Source organism: Papio anubis, chromosome 2, assembly GCF_008728515.1.
Source record: "Papio anubis isolate 15944 chromosome 2, Panubis1.0, whole genome shotgun sequence".
NCBI lineage: Eukaryota > Metazoa > Chordata > Mammalia > Primates > Cercopithecidae > Papio > Papio anubis.
In genome coordinates, this window is record NC_044977.1 from 184542699 (window position 1) to 184568785 (window position 26087).

General features: G+C 37.5%; 1 protein-coding gene across 22 annotated transcripts in view; it reads left to right on the forward strand.

Moving 5' to 3' along the window:
- LPP (LIM domain containing preferred translocation partner in lipoma) overlaps nt 1–26087 on the forward strand; it is a 735767-nt gene that overhangs the window by 315852 nt on the left and 393828 nt on the right. For all 22 annotated transcript variants that reach the window (XM_021933886.2, XM_031662904.1, XM_031662912.1 and 19 more), the window contains one exon: nt 10138–10250. In XM_021933886.2, the coding sequence (XP_021789578.2) occupies nt 10138–10250 (113 nt within the window). The remainder of the gene's footprint in view (nt 1–10137; nt 10251–26087) is intronic.

Here is a 26087-nt window from a genome sequence, read left to right on the forward strand (position 1 = left end):
GTGTTTTCCTTATGAAACCATGCTCCCTCAGGCACCATCCTTGACTTTGGAGGGGTGGTAAGCTTCTGGCCTCAATGACCACCACAGGATAATGTCCCAATCCTAAGGGGAAATGATGTTTTTGGACTATTCTGTCAGCACTCTGATATTTGTTTGCAAGCTTCTTTGTTTTTACTGGTAAATTAAGACTTTTTGTTGTTGTTTTCCTGGGATGTTGCCTCATTTTCTGTCCATCACACGAATTTTTAGATTTTTGTTTCATTTTTAAATTGAGGTAATTTTACTTTTTCGCATTGGAGCTAAAGATATCTCACTAGCTGATAGAAGATTGATGAGTTAAGCTCAACTCATTGCCCTATTTGTTTTGGATGCTCATCTTTGGGAGTCAAAAATATACGGTGTGGTTTGTTGTTTGGATAACAATTACTGTGTTTTTGTAAAACAAATGATACTCGGTGGATTCAAAAGTGCTATTTGGTGCTAGTCAATTTGCAGAACTAGACTGTCGTCTTAATTTCATACTCTTTGAAATCCATTTAATGTTTTCTACTGAGAAATTGAATTCGTTATCCAACCACTGCATGATAGAGAATTATAGTATGTTTGTATCTCATGTAATACACTGAGGTGTCTCACGTTCGTACAGGGTACTTATTTGTGATTATAAAAGAGGACTCTTAGCGTCTCAGATATATTCTGTATTAGCTAAATATGGAGTGAAACTGTCCAATTTAAAATCAGGGAGACGTCATCTACTTTAAAGATAATTCTTCTTGCTTTTTAATTTGAGAATCTCAAAGAGCATTTCAAGCTAAGTTATTTAGAAAGATGACAGGGACATTAAATTTTGGCTTGAGTACATATACTGATGCATTAAAATTAAACACTGGGTTTGAGTAGATTCTGCGATTCATTTTAAAGTATCTTATTTTTGGTTTTTTTAAAAAAAACGCATGCCTGTAATTCACTTATTGTATAATAATTAAGCCAAAAGGGTAAAAAATTAAAAACAATGCTTAGGATCTCATGAGCTGTAGACAACCCCTGTTAACATACCGGCCTGTATAAAATTGGGACCATATTATAAGCACTATTCAGTAACCTCCCTTGTTTCTTACATGATAAGATATGAAAAACAGGCTGGGCGTGGTGGCTCACGCCTGTAATCCCAGCACTTTGGGATGCTGAGGTGGGTGGATCACAAGGTCAAGAGATCAAGACTATCCTGGCTAACACGGTGAAACTCCATCTCTACTAAAAATACAAAAAATTAGCCAGGCGTGGTGGCAGGCGCCTGTAGTCCCAGCTACTTGGGAGGCTGAGGCAGGTGAACAGCATGAACCCGGGAGGCAGAGCTTGCAGTGAGCCGAGATCGTGCCACTGCACTCCAGTCTGGGCAACAGAGCAAGACTCTGTCTCAAAAATATATATATACATTAAAAAAAAGATATGAAAAGCAATGTTTTATGTTCTTCCCCCAGATATGCCAATACTTACTTCCTTACTAGATTTATGTCTTTCCCCAAATATCACCTTGGTGAGGCCATATTCGTTTTTTTTCTTTAAAATTGCAACACCCACCACCACCCTAGCAGTCCCAACCCTCTTCCTTGCCCTACATTTCATTATAGCCCTTCTCACCATTTGATATTCAGTATGTTTTATTTACTTTTTAAGCATTCTTCTTCTGTTAGAGTATAAGTTCCATGACGGTTCGTGGGGGAGCACACTTTGTTTGTTCTGTTTGTTTGTTTTTCCCTGGGGTCTAGAATAATGTATGATATATAGATGGCACTCAATGAATAAATAGATATAAGATGTAGATCAACATCATCATTTTGGTGACCACACATTTTCCCAGTGTATGATTGCAATTTATTTTTCAAACAGTACCATGGTAATGAACATTCTGAGTTTTTGCATTACATTGCTTTGTGATGAAATTTCCTTAACATGCTCCTCTACATGTTAAGTTACTTCTTTGTTAGGATAATTTATTAAAAGTGATATTGTTGAATTAAAGTTTATAAATATCTTTAAGGCTTTTGATTCCTCTTGCCAAATTTTCTTGAGAAAAGTTTAGTGGCAGTAGCATATGAGAATGCTGGTTTCCCTATACTATTATCAATTCTGTGTTTCATCTATATTTTCAATCTTAGTCCTGCCTTTTAAATTCATTTGTTAGCAAATTGAGTATTATCAGAATTAATCATTTGTTTTCTAGTTAAATAGCAGAAAATACAAATGGAAGAAAAATAGAAGGGTTAATTTTTGTAATGTATAAAAGGAACCTGAAGTTTAAGGATATCTAGCTTGATAACTAAAAAATTAATGTTGCTCGGTCAAGGTCACGTATCTTATTTACAGAGGAAGAGGTGTCATTGAAGGGAGATATATTGTGCTATTTTGATGGCAACGTGGACAGAGAACATGGAATGGCCAAGCCTTGCCCTGATAATTATCACTTCTCCCAGAGAGTTCTCAAAGGAGTTTCGCACTGTAGAAACGGGAGCAAAATGAGAGTCCAGGTGCTGCTTTAGTAATAGCTTCATAAGTGCTTGCTCTCCCTCTGGGACAGAGGTCTGTGATCCCACTGAGATAGCGCAGAGACTTTGACTCTAGAAACAAGCAGAATTTTTATCCCATATCTTCCTCACACCACTATATCTTGGAAGTCAACATACTCAATGAGCTGTAGCTCCTCAAGACCTGGCTTGACATTCTGATCCTTTGCTTTAGAGTCAAGAAGTACAACCTTCCAGCTGGTCTGTCCTGGGAGCCAGATGCTCAGAGGTCTGAAGCAGAAAGTTTAAGAAGGAGATTTCCTGGGTATTGCTTTCTAAAACTGAGACTTTCACAGTAGTAGCTGGATCAGTCAAATTAGTAACCCCTTCCATGTCAGAGAGAAGGGCAGAATGGGACAGGAAAAGAGCTGGAAAAGGTTTCATCTCTAATAGAAACAGCATGTTGAGCAAATCAGTGCAATTGCTTTCATATTGTTAGTTCCAACCAGTGCACTGTAAATAGTTTGAGAAGGCCGAGAAGTGATGCATTAAATGGGATGTATCCTCAATTTTTCTCTTGGCCTTTGCCGTAATGCATTTCCTGGTAGTTTTTAAAACCTTACTCAGCTGAACATTTGGAGATGACACATTTTCAGGTACTGAAAATTTCTGTTTTGTGCATACGTGTTATTTAAAAATTATAAATGGGTAAAATAATGACAGGTTAAGAATTTGTATAATGGAGAGTATTTCCCTTCCACTTTTCATTCCTCAGTTGCAAAATTTAGCTTCATAGAGACAACTCGCTGTTATCAATAGTTTGGGACTCCATTTAAAAGATAGTCAGTCCGTGGTAATACATACAGATATGTATATACATTATTAAACAAATGATAACATTATACATGCTGTCCTAGGCCTTGAATGCTTCATTTAAAAACATTTCACCCAAGGTGCTTTCTGGTGCAGTTTTCTTGGTGGCACACATATTTTGATGCAAATTGAAGATGGAGTTGAAGTTGAAATTGTAAATGAAATCTTCAGTTATTTAGCTTCATAATAAATTGCCTGTAGTCTGTGGGGTGTACATTATAGCTGTGGCATAGTTCCATTGCCTTATGGAGATCATCATTGCTGCTACATTTGTTTTATCCTCTCACTTTTTCTCTTTAAGGAACCTTGTTCAGGGAGCTTGGTCTCCTCCTCTGAGTGATCAAGTTTAGATTCAGTTGCCCTCTTGTGCATAAGGTCATGTATAATATAGACATTGTACTAATGTCTTGCATATAATTTAGCTCAGTTATGTTCAAAATGTAAATTGAGACCTATTTCTGGGTCACAGTCAATTTAATGGGTCACAACCAATATATATATTTTTTAATAGCAGAACATTTCCATGTGTGTTTTATTTATATAGTAGTTATGGTTTCATGAAATCCTTTTTTTCTAGTATACATGTATGTGTACATATCTAGATAGCAATATTACCACATTATATAAAATATGTTTTTTTTACTCTAGGTTGTGTTAAAAAAGTTTCAAAGTTCCTATCTTAGCTGCTTTGATCCACAGATTGACACTATGAAGTAGCTACGGTTATCCTCATTTCATAGATGAGGAAAACTGGGTCTGGGACTGTAGAATTGCCTTGCCTGAAGTAAAGGGTGGAGCTGGGGTTTGTGTTTTAAGTTTTTGGACTTAAAAATTTGTACTATTTTCCCTTCAAACATATATTTTTTTCTGTATTAGTTACTGTTTTTGTTTGTTTGTTTGTTTTTTGTTTTGTTTTGTTTTTTGTTTTCTTGTTGTTCTGAGATGGAGTCTTGCTGTGTCGCCCAGGCTGGAGTGCAGTGGCTCCATCTTGGCTCACTGCAACCTCTGCCTCCCGGTTCAAGCAATTCTCTGCCTCAGTCTCCTGAGTATCTGGGATTACAGGTGCTTGCTACCACACCTTGCTAATTTTTGTATTTTTAGTAGAGACTGGGTTTCATCCTGTTGCCCAGGCTGGTCTTGAACTCCTGACCTCCTGATCCGCTCGCCTCAACCTCCCAAAATGCAGGGGTTACAGGCGTGAGCCATGTGCCTGGCCACTAGTTACTATTAATGGAAATGAATACTGTCTTTAGTTGAAACTTATGCTTTGCTAACCATGATTTAAAAAATTGTTCATTGTTCACCGTGTGTGTGTGTGTGTGTGTATATGTGTGTGTGTGTTTATGTGTCTGTATTCCAACCCAGTCTCTTTTGGCTTCATAATTTAGAACATTATTAACTTGTGGAGTATCTAATGGTTTTATGTTTACCTTAATAGATTTTCCTCCAACAACCAAAAATTATCCCCTCAACAAAGTGGGAGAAGCAGTAGCTGCCAGCTAGCGGAAGCTAGAGCCATGTCACTGCCAGTGCAGCCCGTGGATCTATGTCACCAACACCTGAGGGCATGTTGGAAATGCAGAATCTGTAGCCCCAGTGTGGACCTGAATCAGAGTCTGCATTTGATCTAGATTCGCTGATGATTGGAACATTGACATTTGAGACGTACGGGTCAAAGACACCAGGTCATTTATTTAAACATCAGTTAAGGAATTGAATGAGTTTTTATTTTTCAGTCATTCGACCTACAGTTACTAAGGATGTTCTGGCCCAGATCTGTGACTAGAGATGGGCATATAAAGATAAATCATGAGTGGACTCTACTTGTGAGAAGCTTCAGTTGTAACCGGGAGGGAGTGATCATAACACACAAATACAATCAAGTATTACGGATGCTCTGATAGAACTGTATATGAGGCACAAAAAGGACTGCTATCTAAATCCTAGGATGTGTGTGTGGGTTTTATATGGGTATTTAGCTGAAGAAGAGTGTAATGCTTTCTTTGTTTTCTTGTTATACAAGAGTAAACGAATCCAAACTTGGTTGATAGTCAGAATTGAATTGTTCCCATGTGTTTTTCTTCCACAATTACCCGTAAGTAGTAATTTACTTACTTTGCAGGTAAATTCTTGTTATCTTCACCCTCTGATGGGGGCCTTTGTGTCATAGAGGGATGACCAAGCTCCGCGTCAGGGAGATGCCTTTCGTATCTGACTGACGCAAGTGTTAGGGTAACCACAGTGGGGAATAAGTTCAGGCAGTCCCAGCTAAGCATCCCAGCTTCTCACTGCTGCATCCTTTTTACCCCTGGGCTAAAAGGGAGAGCTTGAGAAATATGCATAGCTAGGTCCTCCGGAGTTTTTCCTCACTCCCTTTTCGAGTTAACAATATGCCTGACAGGCTGTTTTCTGAAGTAAATTGGCAGAAAGTAGTGTTTGGGAATCAGAGACGGAATACTTGATTTGTCCAACTCCTCGTTTAACTCTTTCTTGCTGCTACCTCTTGCACACAGCAAAAACCTTTTGAATATTAGCTGAGTGATTTGGATTCACATGGAGCAAATCAAGCAAGATACTTCTCAGCATCTCTCAAGAGAGTGAGAATCCATTTCGTGCTCTGTATTTCACCAGCTATGTAACTTTGAATAAACCATTTTACATGAAAATTGAAGCATAAATATATTTTGTATGTAGGTAGGATTTGGATGACGAGTGGAGGAGTATGGAGGGACCAGGTCTGAAGGCACGTGTCTAGGACCGCTCTACCGCTTCTAAAACTGGACATTTCCATTTTAGATTTAATATATCGCTGCCAGTTGCTGGATGACATTTTTTTGTTTTGTTTTGTTTTGTTTTAAAGCTTGCCTGTGTGTCTCACAGTCTGGGAGGTGAGTTGCACGTTTCCCTGTAGGTCACAGAATCTGGGAAGCAAGGCAGAGAGGATAGGGCACGCACTCATATGAAAATCTACAGCTTACCTGTGGTGGCTGGGAGGTACTGCAGTTCATTTCATCCAGGGGCTTTTCTCCAGAGGGGTCACCACCTAGGAATCAAAGCCCCATGCTCTTTCATTGTTTCATTGTTTGCAGAAATCTATTAGAATGGAGAACACCTCCTTCCCCCTTCTTCTACTCGTAAATTCAGTTCTTTTCATTTTCCCATTTTTCTTAAATATGAGAATTCTGCCTTTTCTCTAAAGCTGAACTTATTTTCACAGCAACTTAGAGGCATTTCCCTTTATTTGCTTGTCTATTAAAATGATGAGCTTTAAGTTAGAATTCTCTTAAACTTTCAGTCTGATTTAGGATAGTTATTAGCAGTTTTTCATTGAAAGTATCCCAGTTACTTTATGCCTTTCTCCAAGGGACCTATTTCCTCTCCTTTTATCAGATTTGTATCTGTTTTTGAGACATTTGCCCGTTCCTCTACATCTTTTGAAAATGTGAGCTCCTCTCTACGGAATGCAGTAAGGACCCTTTGATGGTGAAGCTTAAAGAACTGAAAACTTTGGTCTGACTTAATAATTGATCTAAATAAAGCGGATAATTATGTGTTTATCATGAGGGCTTTTTAACATCTGCCTTTTCATGCTTAGAATATAGAGTCCATCTTTTCAAGTTGTTTCTTAAAACAAACAAAAACATTCCACTTTTCTTTTTTGTTCTTTTTGGCCCGCCCAGGATTGTCATCAACCTGTGCCTTACTATGTCTAAGTTCTGTTAGAGAAACAGAGTAAAGAAGGATATATTTGGAAGGGACAGACAGCTGTACTTTTTAAGATTTATTTGTGGTGACATTTTGGACTTTTCATGTAGCTTCTTTATGACATAGTTTATTGAACCTTTCCAATCTTATGGGTCTAAAGTAGGAATAACATGTTGTGATTCTCAAAGTGTGATCTTAGACCCAATCACATCAATCACCCAGGGCCTCTGTTTGCTAGTGTGATCTCCAAGATTTTGTTCAGTTCTGATACTGTCTGATGCTCTGAAAATTTCCCGTGATGTAACAGAATCTGATGAAGTATAAGAGGGGGGCCCAGGAATCCTTTTATGAAGTGGGTATGAAGAAGACATAGTGATATGGTTTAGCTCTGTGTCCCCACCCAAATTTCGTCTTGAATTGTAATCCCCACGTGTCAAGGGAGGGATCTGGTGGGAGGGGATTGGATCATGGGGGTGGTTCCCTCATGCTGTTCTTGTGATAGTGAGTGTGTTCTCACAAGATCTGATGGTTTAAATGTGTATGGCAGTTCCCCCTTCATGCTCTCTCTCTCCTGCCACTATGTAAGATGTGCTGGCTTCCCCTTCACCTTCTGCCGTGATTGTAAGTTTCCTGAGGCCCTCTAGCTATGCTTCCTGTCAAGGCTGCAGAACTGTGAGTCAATTAAACCTCTTTATAAATTGCCCATTCTCAGGCAGTTATTTATAACAGTGAGAGAACGGACTCATACAGCATAGGTTCACATAGAACATTTGAACCTGGAAATTGGGTTGTGAACTTGAGTTGGTAATCAGCAACCTAAACCTTTTTTGCCTCATTGCCTGAGATCTCATTGTGAGCATTCTTTTCATACATTAAGACTTTTAAAGGCAGTAAAGAACTTCTTGACAGTTCATTTTAATTAACAGGTATGAAATACTTTTTCATGCTGTCTGTGGCCAAATGAAAGTTTCTCAATCCTGGCTGCAGGTTTGAATCACTTAGGTTTTATAGGTGTCCTGGTGCCTGACCCCCTCACTCCCTGTCTTCTATCCCCAAGATTCTGATTGAATTGCTGTGAGATGGAATTCAGACATCAGCATTTTTAAATGTGTTTCCTTGGTGATTCTGGTATTTAACCAATGTTTAAAACTACTGAATGGAATGAATACAGGTTTATGGGATTTATAATCATCATAAAGATATGGACAAATTATCTCCCCAGATTTGTGCACCCACAGAATAAGAGAAGTAGAACATTTTCTTTATGATGTAAGTTATTGAACGTTTCTTATCCTGTGGGTCTGAAGTAGTAATAACATGCAGTGGTTTAAATTAAAGTGTGCTCTCAGACCCAAAGGCATCAATCACCCAGGGACTTATTAGAAATGCAAATTATTGGAGTTCTCCCCAGACCTACTGAATCAGAATCTCTGGATCCAGGACCCAGAAATCTGTATTTTAATAAGGCATTCCGGAGATATTGATGAACTCGAAAGTTTGAGAACCATCAGCACTGAGGGTTGTTGTATGATTCGGTGGCAGTGTATGAAAATCTTAGCACACTGCCTGGCATGCTGCGAGTCTAGTAAGCAGAGTACTCGAGAGATAGTGCTTTTGATTGCTTAGCAGTCTGAATTTGGCTTGGGGCTAGACCTGACAGTTCTTGGCTTAGCTATACTTTCAATTCTAAGACTGTTATTTATAAGGCAAATAGAGGCCAACTGAACCATTTCAAAGGTGTATCAGAACAAGGAAACCTACTCATAGTCATTCTACTGTGCTCAGTCTTCCATTCTTATACTTTTATTTCTGAGGGCCTAAACTATGATGTTTTGGTAATATCCAAAAGCAACTCATTTAATGATGGAGACTGCTGCCCTACCCCACTAAGTGTTGCGCGACTAAAATGCAAGGAAAAGCTACTCATCCATAAATAGAAAAGATCTCTTCTCCAACACATCAAAAACATTATTTTTAATAGGAAAAGAACAAATAAAGAAAAGGTTAAAAGGTAGAAGTTTCTGTTTCTCCAATACAATTTTTTGCAGACTGTTTAAAAAGATTTCATATCAGGAACCATAAAGCTCTTGGATATATGTGTATAACTTAGATCACAGAGATTAGATTCATTCCCTCAATAACTCTAACAGCAGTGTGCTACTCTCATTGGTGAGAGATGCTAGGTTTTTCTCAGTGTCTCGAAGTCTCATTACTTCTTGCCTGGATTATGTATAGATTTCTAAATTGGTTATTTCTTATTCTTTTCTCCTAATCTGTCCTGCATGGACTTTTAAATTAGTCTTTAGTAAATCATATTGTAACCAAGTGTTTCTTTCTCAGAAATCCTTGGTGGATCTCTGCTGCATGCATGATAAAATTCAAACCCTTATTTCGATGTGCAACATGTAAAAAGCTTAATTTTATCACATATTTTTTATAACCCGCTGACATTATTTTACATTCCTGTGTCCCATGTTTTTCCTATGTCATGACTTGCTTTTTATTCTCTATGCTCTGAACTTTCTGATCTCCATGCCTATATTCTCCTGTCTCTCTGCCAAGGATGGACGTGCTTTCTACATCATGTTTCAGGAAAATTATATGATCCACTGAGACTTCCATGATCCTCCACTTTATCTTAATTTCCAGAGGTTATTCGTGCATCTTCATAAATTGCACCTTGCATTATCTTTAGTTGTGTACAATTTTTTTCCTACTCTATTTGATTGAAAATGTATTGAGGGGGCAAGCACCAAGGCGTATAAAATTCGGTAACCCTATCCCCCACCCAAGCTCACTCTTTGCTTTACTTAATATATTGACCCCTCTAGACTAGCTTTTATACCATTTCTAAATATCAAATCTGATCCCCTTTCTTCTGAAAGTTAAGACTACTAATTAAGGCTACTAATTAAGATGGGGAATAATTCCTATGCAATACAAAAAATTATGTGTCAAAGCCAATTATAAAGAAGTAAAATGCCAGCAAATATATCATAAGAGTACTATAACATTGCATCCTTATTAACTTCATGTGTGTACTTCTTTTCTGTAGGTGATTTTCTTCCACCCCCACCTCCACCTCTAGATGATTCCAGTGCCCTTCCATCTATCTCTGGAAACTTTCCTCCTCCACCGCCTCTTGATGAAGAGGCTTTCAAAGTACAGGTAAGAGCTGAAGTTAAAGTCATGTTTATAGCCATCCTAGGGAGCTCATGAATTTCATGATTGTTTCTGTGCTGGATAAACATTTATCCAGGGCCGATTGAGAGCTTTACAACTTACGAAGATCTGAGGTATTTTAATGCAACATACCCTACTCAAGCTTCCCAGAGTTCTGCTGGCTTACCCTCCGAAGCCCTCAAAATCCTTTTGCCTACTAATTTTGTTTCAGATCCCAAAACTGTTTTTTTTAGGAATACCATTTGAGAAGGCAACATTTCCTTGTTATTTTGGAGGACATACAGCCATGTCTTTTTTATTGCTGTGTTCTCTATCTACAAATATTGCATCCAAATGAGTAAGGCTGACATTTTAAGGCTGTAGTTGGTTAATGTGGATCCTTGTGGTCAGCAACATTTTTTTCTAGCAAAAGCAACGTCAAATATCCTTAGGGTTTTCTCTTCTGGGTAAGTTCAAGGGTGCACATTATACGTATCAATTATATAGAACTCTTGGTTTCCAGAGAGTGGTAATTGCAAAGTAACTCGGGGCTGGAATCAGATGTGACATTAGAAGTGGTTCTCAGACTGTGATCATAGGTAACTGCTGAAAGCTGCCACCATTTAAGCTGAAGAAGTGCTTTATGTCAAGAAGAAAATCTAACAAAGTAATAGAATTATTGTCATAGTTTTAGGTGTGACTATGTTCATATAGATATATTGAAGAAAAACATGAGTCTTCTTTGTCTTTTAGAGAAACATTGGAAATATTTGTAGATAAAATGGAATGGTGTCTGATAATTTTTTTCCAAATAATAAGGTTCGGAAACTACTGAGTCAGAACATGGGTGAAATAGGGTTGGTTATGATTTGATAACTGTTGGGTGCATCGAAGTTTATTCTGTTATTCAATCTACCTTTTAAAAAACACCTAATATCATTTGTGGAACATATAATATACTGAATTATTGCTCATTAATTTTATCATTTGTTTTACAGTATTATTTTTTCTTTTCAATTTGTGTAGGTACAAGTAGGTATATGTATTTATGGCATACATGAGATATTTTGATATAGGCATACAGTCTTTTAAACGTATACTTTTGTATACGTTTAAAATATCCTATAATAAGAAGTGTAAAAGAGAAAAAGTCTGAGGTAACAACTGCTTAAATGGTTTGTTCTATTATTTGCCTTTCTTTCTCCTAAATTTGAGGTTGAAGGAGACAAAGAAAGAAATGATTCATTCGCTCAACAAATATTCTGTGTTCCTATGTGGGCATTATTCAAGCACTAGGAATGTTCTAGCAAAAAAGACAGACGCCATTCTGTCCTCAGGGACCGTAAAAGTTCGTGGAACTAGTGGAAATAAACAAGATGTATACTTTACAAAGTACATTAGGGTGGATAAGTGGGGAAACAGGGAGGGGCTCAGGGCTTACCTAGGCCCCACTGAGAAGGAGACACTTAAACGAGGACTTGAAGAAGGAGAGGAGGGAATGAGCTATAGAGATTTCTTGGTGAGCATATTTTCATGTAGTAGATATTAAGAAGCAGAAAAAGCTTTTAATATTATCTGTCATTTGAAATCAGTAAGTTGTAGTTGTAACCAGTAAGTTCTGGTTCAGTTTGGAGTCTAGATCTTTTAAGGCTATTAAAAAATATGTGTATTGCTAATATAGGCCGTGAATTTCTTGCATTTTGTTTTGGTGTATACTAATAAAATCAACTATCAGATGCCAGTGATGAACAAGAGTCCTATAAAGTTTGTATTTATTTTATGCAACAGATAGAACCCTTGGCAAATTAAACCAATATGAGTGATTTTTCTTAGTTTTAGTCATTTTTTAATAAAATGAAGAAATCCTTAGCGTTGCCTTTAATATACCTTTGGTCGTATTTTGCTGAGGTTGGTTTTTTGTGTAGTGTTTACTATGTACAATTTTTAAAGTCACTGACTCTGTTTCCTCTCTTAGTTTTTCATGGAAACTATTTTGTTGCATTTTAAATCTTTAGTTCTCACAATGTTGTTTGAAGTAGTGACAGAAGACTCGTGATTGAAAACTAGTTACATAGCTTATTCTAGTTGTGTGATCTTGAGCAAGGCAGGCTGAGTCCCAGTTTTGTCTTCATTAAAAACAAAACAAATATATATACCTCTTACAATTAAATGAAATACAGATGGATTTGAAAGTATTAAACCGAAAGGGCTATGCAAATACTTTGATGTCATATTGATAATCACTATGAATACATAAGAAGAATTGTAAGGATTTTCCAGTGGGTTCCATTAAAAAATTCAAACATGGCACTTTCAGAAGTTTATGAAAAGTTTTTTTTCGGGTGGACCTTGTTCTGTTAGGTGTACTCAAGCCATGGCTTTGTTTTTGAAGAGAAAGGAAATAAACAAAACGCCTGTTGCCATGTTGGCTTATGTTCTCTGTAAAACAGAAGGGAGGAAGACAAAAAATAAAATACAGTTTGCCAAATGGAAAAGGACAAATCTGGTAGGGAGAGGCCTGTTATTTTTGATACGCTTCATATGGAAGATTGTTGGTAAGTTCAAAAGAAAATGAACATGCCCTCCTCTTGTGTAGAAGTGACATAGATGTGACAGCGGCTTGGCCCTGCTCTGGCCTAGGTTTGTACCACCTATAGATATGAGCCATGGTATAGCCTAAAGTAGCATTATCACTGGAGAAAATTTTGCACATTTTCCTCTCAGCTATGGTACAACCTCATGTTGCCAAGTCCAAATTATAGCTGGTAAATGTGTGTTTTTATGTAGAAGACTGTTTATGTTTCCAGCCAGATTTTCAGGTCAGAGCCAAAAGAATGTCTACTAACAGTGATTATAAGAGTTGTAAGATTTTGAGAGCAGAAAGGGGCCTTAGAGATCATTTAGTCCAACTCTGGCGCCAGGCATCTAGTTACAGTCCTTTCAAGTACTTGCCAAATTAATTTCCTTTTTTTTTTTTTTTTTGGAAATGGGGAAACTGAGATCCAAGAAGGTGTGGATCCTCTTGTTTCTGACAGAGCTCTTAGTGAATCTGAAAAATCTTGACTCCTGACCTTGACCTTCCTCCTGCTGTCCCAGATGGCCCATGAACTTGGTATTGCTTTAGTCCTCTATCAGACTGCAAGGCTCTGAGATTCATTGCAGAGGGTTACGTGTTTTTATTTGGAAGGACCAGGTGATGCCAGAGTTTTGCTTGGCTGTCTGAATTTTTGATATATGCTATAAGCTTTTATTTCTTCAAAAAAGGCAAATCAATATTTAGACTTAAGGATTCTTGATTTAACAATTCATTTTCATGTGGAAAGGTGAAACTTGGAAAACAGGTGAGGGATTTGGTTTGCTTTTCTGTTGGTGATCAGCGTTACCTCCACACCTGTGATGTTTGTAGTGACACTTTAGCAATCACTTCATTAATTCATCTGTTCTTCATTCATTCAGTGTAAATTGAATACTTCTTGTAAGTAGACATATATGCTAGTGATTATAGCGTTAGAACTTGGCATCGTAGGTTTTATGCTCTGAGTCTCAGCCTTGGGACGGTCAGTTAGTTAGATTCATTTATTTATTTATTTATTTAGAGACAGAGTCTCGCTCTGTCACCCAGGTTGCTGTGCGGTGGCCTGATCTCGGCTCACTGCAACCTCCACTACCCAGGTTCAAGTGATTCTCCTGCCTCGGCCTCCCGAGTAGCTGGGACTACAGGGACCTGCCACCACGCCTGGCTAATTTTTTTGTATTTTGAGTAGAGATGGGGTTTCACCATGTTGGCCAGGTTGGTCTCGAACTCCTGACCTTGTGATCCACCTGCCTCGGCCTCCCAAAGTGCTGGGATTACAGGCATGAGCCACCACGACCGGCCAGTTGGTTTTATTCTCATCTGACCCCATAGTTGGTAATTTCTTCCTCTTTTCAGTCAACCCATAGGCAGGTATTATATAACATTCCTTAGGGTGATTACAAAGAAGGTACATGTCTCAGAATTTCAGGCTTGCAAGGGAATTAGAGTGGATACATTCAAGTCCCTTTCTGTTGTTTGAATCTTGTAATTTTTTCCTAGATAACAGAATGTTTATGGGTAACTATGATAGGTGAGGCAGTGCTGCAGGATAAGGAGATAGATCAGATACAGTACTCAGAATCACATGCAGAAGATGCGTATACAGTCATTTAAGTCGTTTTATGGTAAATTATGCTTTAGTCATCATATGTTGATCAGAAGCATAATCTAAGTCCTAAGTTAGTGGTGGAGAGTGAGGGAAGTAAATTAACTGTGATTGGAGATAGGCAAGAAGGATTCATAGAAACAATTTAAATTGAACTGAACTTTGATGGCTGGGTGGGACCTTAATTTTCAGATAGGGGAGTGGATTGTTCAGCAATAAAATAAAAGAATTAAGACACAGAGGAAGGAGAGCTCAAAGTAAGCGTGACAGGCCTTGTGTTTCTAGCTGTGGAACCTACTGTTTGTTCTGAAACCATTGACAATTTACTGTAGGGGCTTGTTATTATTTTAAATATAAGGGTGATATCCCCAGACCTGTTGTTGGATGCCAAGTTATACTGTTAATATAAATTAAGGCAAAACATGTTGCACTTTCAGGAAACCCAATGCAAACATTTCTGAATTGTCTGGTAGACTTCCTTCAGATCCGTGGGGACTTACCTGCTGACATCTGATGGCTTTGAATTCAGGGGTTCAATATTTAACTTCCTCTTTTTATGATATCTTTGTTCGTCTTTTCTTGGTGACTTCCAGTTGACAACTTCTAATTCTGCTTCTCTGTTTGTTTCCCAGTCCTTTGGCTTGCTTTTATTTGCCTACTATTCAGTATTTGCATACCTCTAGTTTTCATCTCTCCTTTTCTGTTCGGTCCTGCAAAATGGCCAGAATTGCTAACGTAACTCCAGTCCCTCCACATTAGAAAACAGAGGGGTTTTGTCCATTGGTGATTACTTCAAATGTTAAAAATTTCTCTTTGTTATTGAGTAGAAATGTATCCCTTTATGATGTCCTCACACTGATTTTCTTTCCCCTTTTAAAAAATGATGCAAACTCAGAGGAATGGTCAGGCCGGGAGAGAGACAGGTGCTGTATGTCTCAAGGAGTTGATGAGTAAAGCTACTGAGAGATGTTACTTTTCAAAGGAGTGAGTAAGCACAGAGTAACATGAGCTAGGCCCAGAATTAGTGGAAAAGAAAAGAAGAGAAATCTCTGAAATTGTTTATTTTAAAGTCAGCCTCCAAAAGCTCTTGAGCATCTATTCTTGTGAAAACAATTCAAAGCTCATATATGCGTATGATGAATAGTGGCTTATAATCTTTTTTTTTTTTTTTTGAGACAGAGTCTTGCTTTGTTGCCCAGCCTCTGCCTCCTGGGTTCAAGCGATTCTCCTGTCTCAGCCTCCCAAGTAGCTGGGACTGTACAAGCATGCCCCACCATGCCCGGCTAATTTTTGTATTTTTAGTAGAGGTGGGGTTTCACCACATAGGTCAGTCTGGTCTTGAACTCCTGACCTCAGGTGATCTGCCCACCTGTAATCCCAGTATTTGGGAGGCCAAGATGGGCGGATCACAAGGTCAGGAGATCCAGACCATCCTGGCTAACACAGTGAAACTCCATCTCTACTAAAAATACAAAAAAAAAAAAAAATTACAAGAAATTAGCCGGGCGTGGTGGCGGGCGCCTGTAGTCCCAGCTACTCGGGAGGCTGAGGCAGGCTGAGAATTGTTGGGATTACAGGTGTGAGCCACTATGCCTGGCCTCATTTTCCTACTTACTAATTTTATGTGTTTAGTTTAACAATGATAATTTGAAAATCAATTCAAGTTTTAGCAAAACTGGCACTGGAATTTTTTTTTTTTTTTTTAAGACGGAGTCTTGCTCTGTTGCCCATGCTAGAGTGCAGTGGCACGATCTCGGCTCACTGCAAGCTCTGCCTCCCGGGTTCACGCCATTCGCCTGCCTCAGCCTCCTGAGTAGCTGGTACTACAGGCGCCCGCCACCGCGCCAGGCTAATTTTTTGTATTTTTTTTTTTTTTTTTTTGTATTTTTAGTAGAGATGGAGTTTCACTGTGTTAGCCAGGATGGTCTGGATCTCCTGACCTTGTGATCCGCCCGCCTCGGCCTCCCAAATACTGGGATTACAGGCGTGAGCCACCGCGGCCGGCCGGCACTGGAATTTTTGCCTTGTGATTCCACCTAGGGCTATCATGGTCTCAGGTATAGAAAAACAGGATTTTGCTTTTACAGGATTTTACTGTAGGGTGAGAATACAAGGATATCTTGATCTGTGAAAACACACCAAAGCGATGATGGAGATGCTTATTTCTTCCTGGCCCTTTGCCTAGTTCCTCTTGGGCCAGCAAGCCCCAGTTGATTTGTAGCTTGTTTGTGACCCTGACAGCAACAGTTGCTGCAGCAGCAGCAGAAGTAGCAGGAGCAGCTTGCTTTGCAGTTACCTCCTACTTTTATAGTCCACATATGTAGGTCATTGAGTGTTTATTAAGGCTGGGTAGGCTCTTAGGCATGTCACTGGTTCTGGTCAATATGACTTTGTAGAAGCAAATGTCACAGTTTTCCTGGTTGCTTTTGGCTCTGCATCATCATCCGTTTGGTTATTCGGATAAGAGATGGACACTGCTGTTGTCTGGACTTGTAAAAACCCCTTTGACAGTAGCCGACCTAGAGTCCAGGGGAGTAATTCCAATATTTCATTTAGCATTAGGAACCTTTTCATGGAATATCATAGTTTCTCTTCTTTACTGTTTAAGAACTTATTTAAAGAGGTAAACCTTTCCCCTGGGATTGATAGTGGAGAATGTGTACATATACACACACCCACCTACTCACCTATATCAACCTGATTACCACTGCCACTATTACCTTGAAATAGTTTGTGGCACATTTACACTCTCTGCAGTGAAAGATTGGTTAACTTCTGTACAAAAAAAAAAAAGTCTTATAGGCAAATTGATGGTGGTTAGTTCTATTGAATGTAGGGAAAACCAATGAGGTTAGCTTTGCTTTAGCTCCTGAGTTTCTGTATAGGGAGTAATTTACTATGCTTGCATATTACAGAAAATTTCCTTTGCTCAAGGTTAAGTGAAACTACAGTTGGTTCTTTTTGAGTCAGTGAAAGTTTTATCCCAATTTGTCTCTCCCATCAAGAGTCTTAGTGGTTTCTTCAAAGGTGAAATGTACTTACTGTTTTTCTATTTTAACTTACAAAAAAGTAGTGTGTCTTTTTCTACTCATAAAAAAGTAACGTCAGCCGGGACTGGTGGCTGACAACTGGGAGGCTGAGACAGGCGGATCACATGAGGTCAAGGAGTTCGAGACCAGCCTGGCTAACATGATGAAACTCCGTTATTACTAAAAATACAAAAATTTGCTGCATGTGGTCATGTGTGCCTGTAATCCCAGCTACTCCGGAGGCTGATGCAGGAGAATTGCTTGAACCCGGGAGGTGGAGGCTGCAGTGAGCCGAGATTGCACCATTGCACTCCAGCCTGGGTGACAAAAGCGAAACTCCATCTCAAACAAACAAACAAAAAGTAATGTCAACAAATCAAATGATGTAGATTAGGTATTTTCAAATTTATTTCTCTATGAGGGAAAAATTATGATCTGCTTATATGTCCTGCTCCCAATAAACACGCCAAATGATGCTTGAACATTCTTTTACTCCCTGCTCCATCCCAAGTTTTATTAAAATAATTTGGAGAATATGTTGTAACATTTTTAACTTTATAGCAAATCTCCTTTGAGAAGTCTTTCTTGCATTAAATTTTATAACCACATTAGTAATAAACTAACTTTTACCTGTTTGTTGTTGGTGCTATTTTCTATTTACTATTTTTTTCTGGTATTCATCATCTTGATTCTTTTCTTTTTTGTTATTTTTTTCTGCTGTAGTACTTCATCAAGTAATTTTTATGGGAAGGCTATGTGCCTGATATATTTACTGAGTCTTTGTGTATCTAAAAATGAGTTATTATTGCCTTCATGTTTGAGTACAAGCTTGGCTATAAGTAGAACTCTTGGGTCAAATTTGCTTTACTTCAGTATTGTACCAAGATTTCCACACTATCATTTAGTATCATTTAGTATTCAGTGCAGCAGATGAGAAATCTGATGCCAGTCTGATTCTTTTTCCAGTTTAGTAAATTTTTCTTGTTTGGTCTATAGCCTTTATTTGTGGGATTCAGCAATTTCACTAAACTGTGTCTAGACACAGCTCGCTTTTTACCTATTCTGCTATTTCTACTCAAGTCAAGGTTTTCTTTATCTAAATGGGATTTTCTTCTTTCCTTTCTTTCCTTTTTCTTTTTTTTTTTTCTTTCTTTCTTGAACTCCTGAACTTAGGTGATCCTCCTGCCTCCACTTCCAAAGTAGCTGGGACTAAAGGTGTGTACCACCATGCCCAACTAATTTAATTTTTTTTTTTTTTTTTTAGAGAGAGGGTCTTGCTATTTTGGCCAGGCTGGTCTTGAACTCCTGGCTCAAGCATTTCTCCTGCCTTGATGCCTCTCAATGCGCTGGGTTTACAGGTGTGAGCCACTGCTCCCAGTCACGATTTCCTTATAATATATTGAAAATATATTTTAATCTTTCCTTCAACTTTTTCTTCTTTATGAACTCCTACTATATGGAATTGGATTTCTTCTCTATTCTTCATATTAGTTTTCTGTTTCCAATAGTTCTACTACATGGAGGGATTTCTGTTGCTTACTTCCCTTTTATATTCTTAATTTTTGTGCTGATAGTCTGCTTTTGACTTATAAATGCTCTATAAAACTGAATTTGGGGAGAATATTTGGGAGGAGTGGCTCTGGATATCTGTTGTTCAGGGTAGCTAGCTTGCACTTAAACTTTTATCTTTTATCTAAATTGGGAATATATAGTTATTTAAATGCAGGGTGGCTATAGGGTATATATGTTCAGTCTTCACCCATATGTGTAATTAGGGGATGCAGGCCAGCAGAAGACTATGCTTAGATGCATGGGTCAAGAGCAGACCAGCAAGGTTAATCTGGGTCCTCAAGGCTAATGGTTTGGGGATCCATAGGCAGGTAGCGAAGCCCCTCCCTTACATGCCATACATGTATGCCAGGTGAGGGCCGCAGGAGCTGTGGCCAGCCCTTGTGTGTATTGGTCTCTAGTTGAATTCTCAAACCCTCATTGTGTTTTCATCGGCGACTTTGCTTCTCAATGACACACTGTCACCAGCAGTGCTGGGAACTGTGGCAGAGTCCTTTTTGTTAGAAAGCATAAACTCATTAAATCGTTTCACTGACTTTCATTATATACCCCTAACATCCATTCTAAAGAGGCTTGCCCCACCCCCTCACCCTTTTTGTTGTGGCAGTTTGAAGTCTGCTCAGGTCCTGGTATCATTTGCTATGTATCTCAAGCTCACTTTGCTGCCCGTCAGGAGTTCATCACAGAAAACGTGCTCTCCGATAGCATTATCTAAAGCCAAAAAAGCTTCGGAGGCTGCATAATGCGATGGTTAACACTGCAAGTGCTCTTCTAGGCTTCCTGGGTTCACATCTGGCTTCCTGCTTACTAGCCGCATAACTGTAGTGTACTGCTTAACCCTTCTGTGGCCCACTTAAATCCTCTGTAAAATGGGTGATTGTTGTGAGGTTTCAAAGACATAATGCACATAAAGAATATTTTATGTAATTGACATGTCCTAAGACTTAGTAAACATTTTCACTGTTGTGATTTTTTGGGCTAGCGGGTCTCTGTGCTGGGTTTTGCCACAGTTGTCACTGACATTTGATTTGCACCATGCCTCCTCAGAATTCACCCGTGATCCCATCCCTTGCTATTATAAGGTTCAGGATTATATATATATATAAAATATATATAATATATATAAATATATAATATATATAATATAAATATATAATATATATAATATAAATATATAATATATAATATACTATAAATATATATATTATATATGTATATTTGCAGAAGAAATGCTCCCACAAACTTCCTCTGTAAAATGAATGATTGGATTAAATAATCATGTAGATCTCTTACAGCTCTCAAATTCAATGTCTTGGTAATAAAATATCACTTCTTTGTAATTTCATGGTGATTTATAATTTGCAAAAGACATTATAACAGCACAAGTATAATTTAACTAATGAAATAAAAATGAGGATCCGAGAGTTGAAGGAACTTATTTAGATCTCACAATTGTCATGAAAGCAGTGACTTATTTTTAAATAGACAATAACAAAATCATTTCGGGGGCTTTTTACAAATGAGAGAATGTAGATCCTCTTAAATCTTTAAAAAGCAGCCAGTGTCATCAATAATATATGTTGATATTTAGTAACCAGGAACCTCCGAGGTAATTTTCTTTGCAGTTCTTCAGTGGAAGATTAGTACATCTTCCATCCCGGCCTCTAGCATATTTTCTGACAAACCCCTCGTAGATTGTATCATATACCTCTTATCCATGGATTTGGTAAGGAAGCCCTGGTGGGCCAACATATCCTTCAGTTCTTTTGTAATTTACATAATCCAATCAACAGGGGCACGGAAACACCTTGTTCTGAAAGAAGGAGTAAAAGGGAGTAGAGGATGCTGACACCAATAACCTAGGGCACTAACTCATATTTTATTTCTGAATATAGTACTTTGAAACTCTAATGTTTTAGAAAGGTTTTCTGTTCATAGCTGATTTTGCTTGATCCATTCAAAAGTCAAGCATTTTTGTGCTCTTACTATATAACTTAAAATGTATTACAGCATGGGGTGTCTATACCAATCCTGAGGGGTTAAGCTATTATCATCATTATTTTATCATTAGCTTTTGTGAGTTTGACTTGTACAGGGCCTCCTAGCCTGCAAATTCCGAAATTGACATTCTTTTTGTTTTGTTTTGTTTTGTTTTGTTTTGTTTTGAGACAGGTTCTTGCTCTCTTGCCCAGGCTGGAATGCAGTGGCATGATCTCCACTCACTGTAGCCTCTACATCCAGGGTTCAAACCATTCTCCTGCCTCAGCCTCCTGAGTAGCTGGTATTACAGGCACAGGCCACCACTCTGGCTAATTTTTGTATTTTTTTAGTAGAGAGGGGGTTTCACCACGTTGGCCAGGCTGGTGTCGAACACCTGACCTCGTGACCCGCCCACCTCGGCCTCCTAAAGTGCTGGGATACAGGCGTGAGCCACTGCGCCCGGCAGACGTTGCTTTTTTAAATAAAAGACTTTCACATACTTTATCTCGCTGGAACCTTTAGACAACTTCTGCAAAGGGAAAGGTAGGGAGGGTTCTCCATCTTGTATCAGTGAAGGCTCTGGGGCTCTGAGGTTAAGCAGCATTCCAGGCTTCCGTGGCATTAACTGTCCCAGGCAGGGATGAAGCTCTGTCTTTTTGAGATGTGCCAGTCCATTTCTCACCCCATGGCCATCGCTGCTATATTGTTCCTCTCCCTTTATATTCATTTTTAGTGAGGGAAACAAAACAGCAGTTGTCAATTTCCTTTCCCAGTAGTTTCATTATTTGCTGTCACCAGTTTTGTTGCAAGATCCTCTATTGTAATATTGTCTTCAGATTTCAAAAAATGTATCTCTACATATTGGAAGAAAGCACTGTGGTGGAAAATACAGGAAAACTATGTACAGACCTGTTAAATGGAAATGTTTTCATAATTTTTAGTTAGTTTTATATGTATTTTACCAATAAAATTTAGTAAAGATGTCAATGTCAATCTTTCTTACTATAGAAATAAGTAAAATTTCTCCAACTAGTGGGAAAAAAGTTTCTGTGGCAATTATTTTTTAAAAGGAATATAGGATTGATACAAGGATGAAAGCATTCACATTATAAGAAATATAAGTTTTCTGTTATTTTTTGAAATAAAAATTTGGTTTATGAGAGGCTTAAAAAATGAATAAATTCCCTTCTTTCCTGATAGTTTCTGTCATTTTCTTGGGGATTAAAGGAGTGTGAATCTATCCTACAGCCACTTCCTCTCTGAACTGCAGATGACACATCAAGATGTGATTTGGGGCAGATCAAGTCTCAGAGTCGAATCTCAGTGTCTTTAGCCATACAAGTGATGTGATAGTGTGATAATTCCACATGTCCTGTCTTCTGGGCTTTTTGACATTCATAGCATTTCTAAACAAAGGATTTATCTTAAAAATGAAATTTTAATATTTTTTCATAATTCTGGAGCTTTAATTCTTTCCATTAGAAATTATGTCATCCCCATATTTAGAGCAATGAATAATTGCATAACTTTTAAATTGTGTATTTGATGGTATGGTGTATATTGAAAAGAGAATGAGAAACTATTCCCTGAACAGAGATTTACTGATTCAAGCCATCACTTTCTACAATATGTACACTTCAGAGTGAAGGTCCAGTGTCAGAACTTCATAGAGTGTCTGGCCAGCTAGAGTTAGGTATTTCATGAAGAGATGATCAAACAATTGAACAGACAATACAGCAACCAGAAGAGCATTTCATTGTGCACATTCAGAAAACGTCATCATTTTTATTATCATTTTATATCAAGCCATTTTATAAGTAGAGATGTGTCTGGAGGATTGTTTTCATTTCCTTTTAGCTCATTGAAAGTCAAACAGTGTCACTTTAGTAATTCTCTTCTTGCCCAGTGGGGATAGAAACCAGTTTTGGGCCATGGCAACTATATAGAAGTATTTTCAAAGAGTTACAGATTCATTAAATGAGACCCTCTCTCCTCCCCTTCATACCCACTGCGTTTCTGTCTATAATGAGGATTTAAGCAACAGTCCCAACATGAACTAGCTCATTTCAGTACTAGGGAAATGGCTCTTGAATGGGTTTACCACCTCCTCTCATTCTGCAACGACTGTGCTTTTTCTGACAGCTTCTTCTACCTCTTCCAGGCACGCAAAACTCTTGATGACTTGAACCTCCTATGTTCTTTTTTTTTTCCCCCAGCTTGTAAAATTATGGTAAAATATACATAATATAAAATTTACTATCTTCACCATTTAATGTTCTGTTCAGTAGCAATATGATGAAGTACATTCATATTGTTTTGCAACTATCACCAGTATCCGTCATCAGAACTCATTTCATCTTGCAAAACTGAACCTCTGTACTGCTTCCCCAGTAACCCCCCATTCCACTGTCAGCGAGCCCCTGGAAACCGCCATTATACTCTCTGTTTCTACGATTTTAACTTCACAAGCCCACAGTAAAACTGTAATCATATTATACTTAACTTCGCAACTGGCTTATTTTACTTAACATAATGTCCTCAAAGTTTATCCACGTTGTAGCATGTGTCATGCTATATATATGTCATGTTTTGCTTATCCATTCATGTTAATAGACATTTGGGTTCTTTCCCCATTTTACCTACTGTGGGAATAATGCTGCTATGAATATGGGTGTACAAATAACTCTTTCGAACCCTGCTTTCAGTTCTTTTGAGTATATACCCAGAAGTGAATTGCTGGATAACATGGTAGTTCTATTTTTAATATCTCGAGGAACATTCATACCATTTTCCACAGCAGCAGTACCCTTTACGCTCCTCTGAACAGCACACGAGTTGTAATTTCTCCACGTCCTTGCTGACACTGTTTTTTGTCTTGATAATAGCCATCCTAATGGGTGCAGAGTGATATCTCATGGTAGTGTTGATTTGCATTTCTCTAATGATTACTGATTTTGAATATCTATTCATGTATGTATTAGCCATTTGTGTATATACCTTCTTTGGAGAAATGTCTATTCAAGTTCTTTATTCATTTTTGAATTGGACCTTTTTTTCTTTTTGAGTTTTGTAAGCTCTCGATATATTCTGAATATTAATCCCTTATCAGATATGATTTGTTAATACTTTCTCTAAATTGGAAGATTGTCTTTTTACTCCATTGATACTGTCTTTGATTTTTAATTTTTATGAAATTCAATTTGTCTCTTGTGTCATCCGTGCCTTTTGTGTCATATTAAGACATTTGTTGCGAAATTCAATGTCATGATGCTTTTGCATATGTTTTATTCTAATCTACAATTTTAGATGTTACCTTTAGGTCATGGATCCATTTTGAGTTAACTTTTATAATTACGTTAGGAAAGAGTCTAACCTTATTCTTTTGTATGTGGATATTAAATTTTCCCGGCACCATTTGTTGAAAAGACTGTCCTTCCCCTGTCAAATGATCTTGGTGCCCTTGTAGACAGTTATTTGAACATATATGTGAGGGTTTCTTTCTGGACTCTCTCAATCTTATGTGTTATTATGCCAATAGCACACTGTTTTGCTTACTTTAGCTTTGTATTAATTTTTGAAATCAGGAAGTGTCAGTCCTCCACCTTTGTTCCTTTTTATTCAGGATTGTTCTGCCTATTTTAGGTCATTTGATATTCCATATGAATTTTAGGGTAGGTTTTTCTGTTTTTTCAAAAAATGTCACTGGGATTTTGATCAGGACTGCATTAAGTCTGGATATCATGTTGGCTAATACTGACATCTTAGTTATATTGAGTCTTGCATTCTATGAATGTGAGATGTCTACCATTTATTTATGTCTTCTTTAATTCCTTTCTGAAATGTATTCAAGTTTTTGTTGTTCAAGAGTTTTAACTATTTGTTCACGTTAATTTCTAAGTATTTTGTCTTTTATTTTTTGATGCTATTGTATATGGAATGATTTTCTTTATTTCCTTTTTGAATTGTTCATTGTTGATACAAATGTAAGTGATTTTTGTGTAGTAACTTTATATGCTGTACTTTGCTAAATTCACTATTTAGTTCTAACAGTTTTTGTGTACAATCTTTAGGGTTTTCTACATATAGGATTATGTCATCTACAAGAAGAGATGATTTGATTCTTTCTTTTCAATTTTGACACCTTTATTTTCTTTCTTCCCTGATTACTCTGATGAGGACTTCCAGTATTACACTAAATTGATATGGCAAAAGCTGGTATTTCTAATCTTAGAGGAAACGCTTTCAGTCTTTTATCATTGAGTATGATTTTCTCTGTGGGTTTCCATATGTGGCGTTTTGCTCTATTAGAAAACTAATACAGATAGTTTTCTTCTATTCCCAGTTTGTTGAATATTTTTCTTATGAAAGGATATTGAATTTTGTCAAATGCTTTTCTGTGTCAATTGAGAAGATCACTTTTTCTTCATTCTGTTAATATAATATATAACCTTGATTTAATTTTGTTTGTTGAGTATCCATTCATTACAATAATAAATCTCACTTGGCCATGATATATAAACCTTTTAATATGCTATTAAATTTGATTTGGGATATTTGGTTGAGTATTTTGCATCAATGTTTATTAGGGATATTATTCTATAGTTTTCATATAGTATCTTTGTCTGATCTTTGGTGTCACAGAATGAGTTAGGAAGTGTTTCCTTCTTTTTAATTTTTTGGAAAGATTTGAGGATAATTGTTGTTAGTTCATCTATCAATGTTTGGTAGAATTTATTAGTGAAGCCATTGTTTCCAGATTTTTCCTTACTCAGATTTTGGACGCTGATTCAATCTTCTTGGTATTCATAGCATATTCAGATTTTTTATTTGTGGTTTAGTTTTGGTGCATTTCGTGTTTCTTGGAAATTTCCCTGTCATCTGGGTTATCGAATTTGTTGCCACACACTTGCTCATAGTACTCTCTTAAATCTTTTTTATTCCTGTAGAATTGTTAGTAATGTCCTTACTTTTATTTCTGTCTTTTGTAGTTTGAGTATTCTCTCCTCTCTCTCTCTCTCTTTCTTACTTCATCTAGCTAAAGGTTTGTCAATTTTGTTGATCTTTTTAAAGAACTATTGGTTTTT